This window comes from Monoraphidium neglectum (assembly GCF_000611645.1).
Source record: "Monoraphidium neglectum strain SAG 48.87 unplaced genomic scaffold scaffold02947, whole genome shotgun sequence".
Classification (NCBI taxonomy): domain Eukaryota; kingdom Viridiplantae; phylum Chlorophyta; class Chlorophyceae; order Sphaeropleales; family Selenastraceae; genus Monoraphidium; species Monoraphidium neglectum.
Genome location: NW_014010681.1, coordinates 3,015 through 5,150, shown reverse-complemented (window position 1 = coordinate 5,150; position 2,136 = coordinate 3,015). Strand labels below are relative to the sequence as shown.

Below are 2,136 nucleotides of genomic sequence, written 5' to 3'. Positions count from 1 at the left end.
GTCGGCTGGCGGGGGCGGCGGGTTGGCAGGCGGCGGGCTGCACCTGTACCGTGGGGGCGGGGGCTCAGGGCACTCTCTGAGTTCTTTGAGTGTCGGGAGCTTCGACAGCAGGGGGGACGCCAGCCACCTGGCAGCTTCCTACATGCACAGCCACCACGTGGCGCGCACCGCCGCCGCGGCCGCGGCGGCAGCGCACCAAGGACCCGGCCTGCGCGCTCGCCAGCCCGGGCAGCAGCGGCACTGTGATGGCGACGCGGTCGCCAGCTCGGCTGCCGCTGCCGCTGGGGCCGCGGCGGCTCCGGGGTCGGGGACTGAGGTGGCGCCGCAGCCTGCTGGGCGCAGGGGCCCGTCACCACTGAACCCGGCAGCTCCAAGCTTTTCGGCCTGCTTGTCGCCACGCGAGACGCCGGGCACCGCGCCCGGCGGCGCCGCCGGGCGCTCCTGGGCGCAGCTGCTCGGGTCTCGCCCCGCGCCGCAGCGCGGCGGCGACGCAGGCACTCCCAGCGCCGCGGCCGGGGCCGCCTCGCACGCCGCCGCCGACGCCCCAGCCGCGCCCACGGGCGCGCTGCCGACGTGGCAGCCGCCCGCGGCGCCGGCGGCCGCCTCTGAGCTGGAAGTCCTGCGGGCAGAGAACGCGGCGCTGCGTCAGCAGCTGTCGCGCCTGGGTTCCTCGCACCAGCGGGAGCTCGCATCAGTCCTGTCCGACGCGGCCGCCCACGAGGCCGGCGCCGTCCACGACGCCGCCGCCGCAGCAGCAGCAGCAGCCGTCGCTGCGGAGCGCGGGCGCTGGCTGGTGCGGCTGCAGGCGCTCGGCGCGCCGGCGGCGGCACTGCTTCAGCTGGCAGTCGGGGACACGTGTGGCAGCAGCGGCGGCAGCGGAGGCGACAGGTCGCTGTGGGAGCAGTTGGTGCGCGCGGCGGCATCGGCTGCGACGTCCAGCGTGCTGCCGAGCGGCTTCGACGTGCCGCCGCTCCCCAGGCGCACCAGCAGCAGCGACGTCCTGGGCAGCAGCTGGCCGCCGTGCAGCCTGCCGCTGCTGCCCCAACACTACCTGTCCTCTCGGCTGCCAGCCACCCCCGGCACGGCCACGCCGTCCGGCACTGCGGGGACGCCGACGGCCGCCGCGCTGTCAGAGGGGGCGTCCGTCTTGCAGCACTTGCGAGACGAGTACCAGAATGGGGGCAGCTGCTTCGTGGCCGCCGCCCGCCACTCGCTTTTGGCGGGGGACGACGGCACGCCTGGCGCTGCCGTGGGCGGCGCGGGCCCGGCGGCGGGGCGCGCGGCGGCCGCGCGGCCCGGCAGCGTCGGCGGCAGCAGCGATGGCTTCGACGGCGGCGGCGCTGCAGCATCGGCCTTGACAGCGTGGGGCCTGGATCCCATCGTGTGCCCCGCCCCCGGAGCCGCGCTGCACCTGCCCGCCATTGGCAGCGGCGGCGGCGGCAACAGCGGCGCGGCTGCGCGGCAGCTGCTGTGCGGCGCAGCCGGGGGCGCGCTGGAAGGTGGGGGCCGCTGCACGCGGTCGCTCAGCAGCTTCCTCCCAGACGACTTGCTGGCCTAACAGGGCGGCCCAAGAGCATGCGCCGCTGCGCCGGCTCCCATGCCGGGCAGCGTCGGCCGTGCAGCAGCGGCGTGCGCGGCGGGCCGCGCCTCGGCACAAAGGCTCGCGGTGGCACGGGGCGGTTGTCTGCGGCGGCGTGGTTGATGTGTGCAGTTCGCGCGAGTGTGGAGGCAGCCATCTCTCGGTTCTGTTTCCTGGATGGTTTTGTGAGGGTGGTCACATTTTGAAAGCGAACTCGATCTCGAAACAGGTTTGCACCCGCCCTTGGGGCACAAACCCGCCCCGGCGGCTCGCCCTGCCGCATGCCGACTTTGCAAGTTGCATGAGCGTCGAAATCGTGCCCCGGCCTGCGGGGCCCCTTTTTGGTACCTGGTTCTGGGCCCGGGCTGGCCTGCGGCTGCCATGCTGACGGCAGACCTGTCGTTTGGAGAGCGCAGTGCCCGACTGTATGAACCGTCATTGATGACCACCCACGCCGGCGCAGCTGGGCAGTTTGCATGTGGATCGGCGCAGAGGCGGCAGGGGCAGATCTCGCCTGATGGTCCCTCGACCGCCCTCCTGCCTGTCTGTGCCCCCCC

The 2,136-nt window shown here is 74.5% G+C and overlaps 1 protein-coding gene across 1 annotated transcript in view; it reads left to right on the top strand.

Moving 5' to 3' along the window:
• MNEG_11874 (hypothetical protein) overlaps positions 1-1,558 on the top strand; it is a gene marked incomplete at both ends in the record, with an annotated part of 4,008 nt that extends 2,450 nt beyond the window's left edge. The window contains one exon of the mRNA XM_014039654.1: positions 549-1,558. Within this exon, the coding sequence (XP_013895108.1) occupies positions 549-1,558 (1,010 nt within the window). The remainder of the gene's footprint in view (positions 1-548) is intronic.
• Positions 1,559-2,136: the final 578 nt, after the last annotated feature.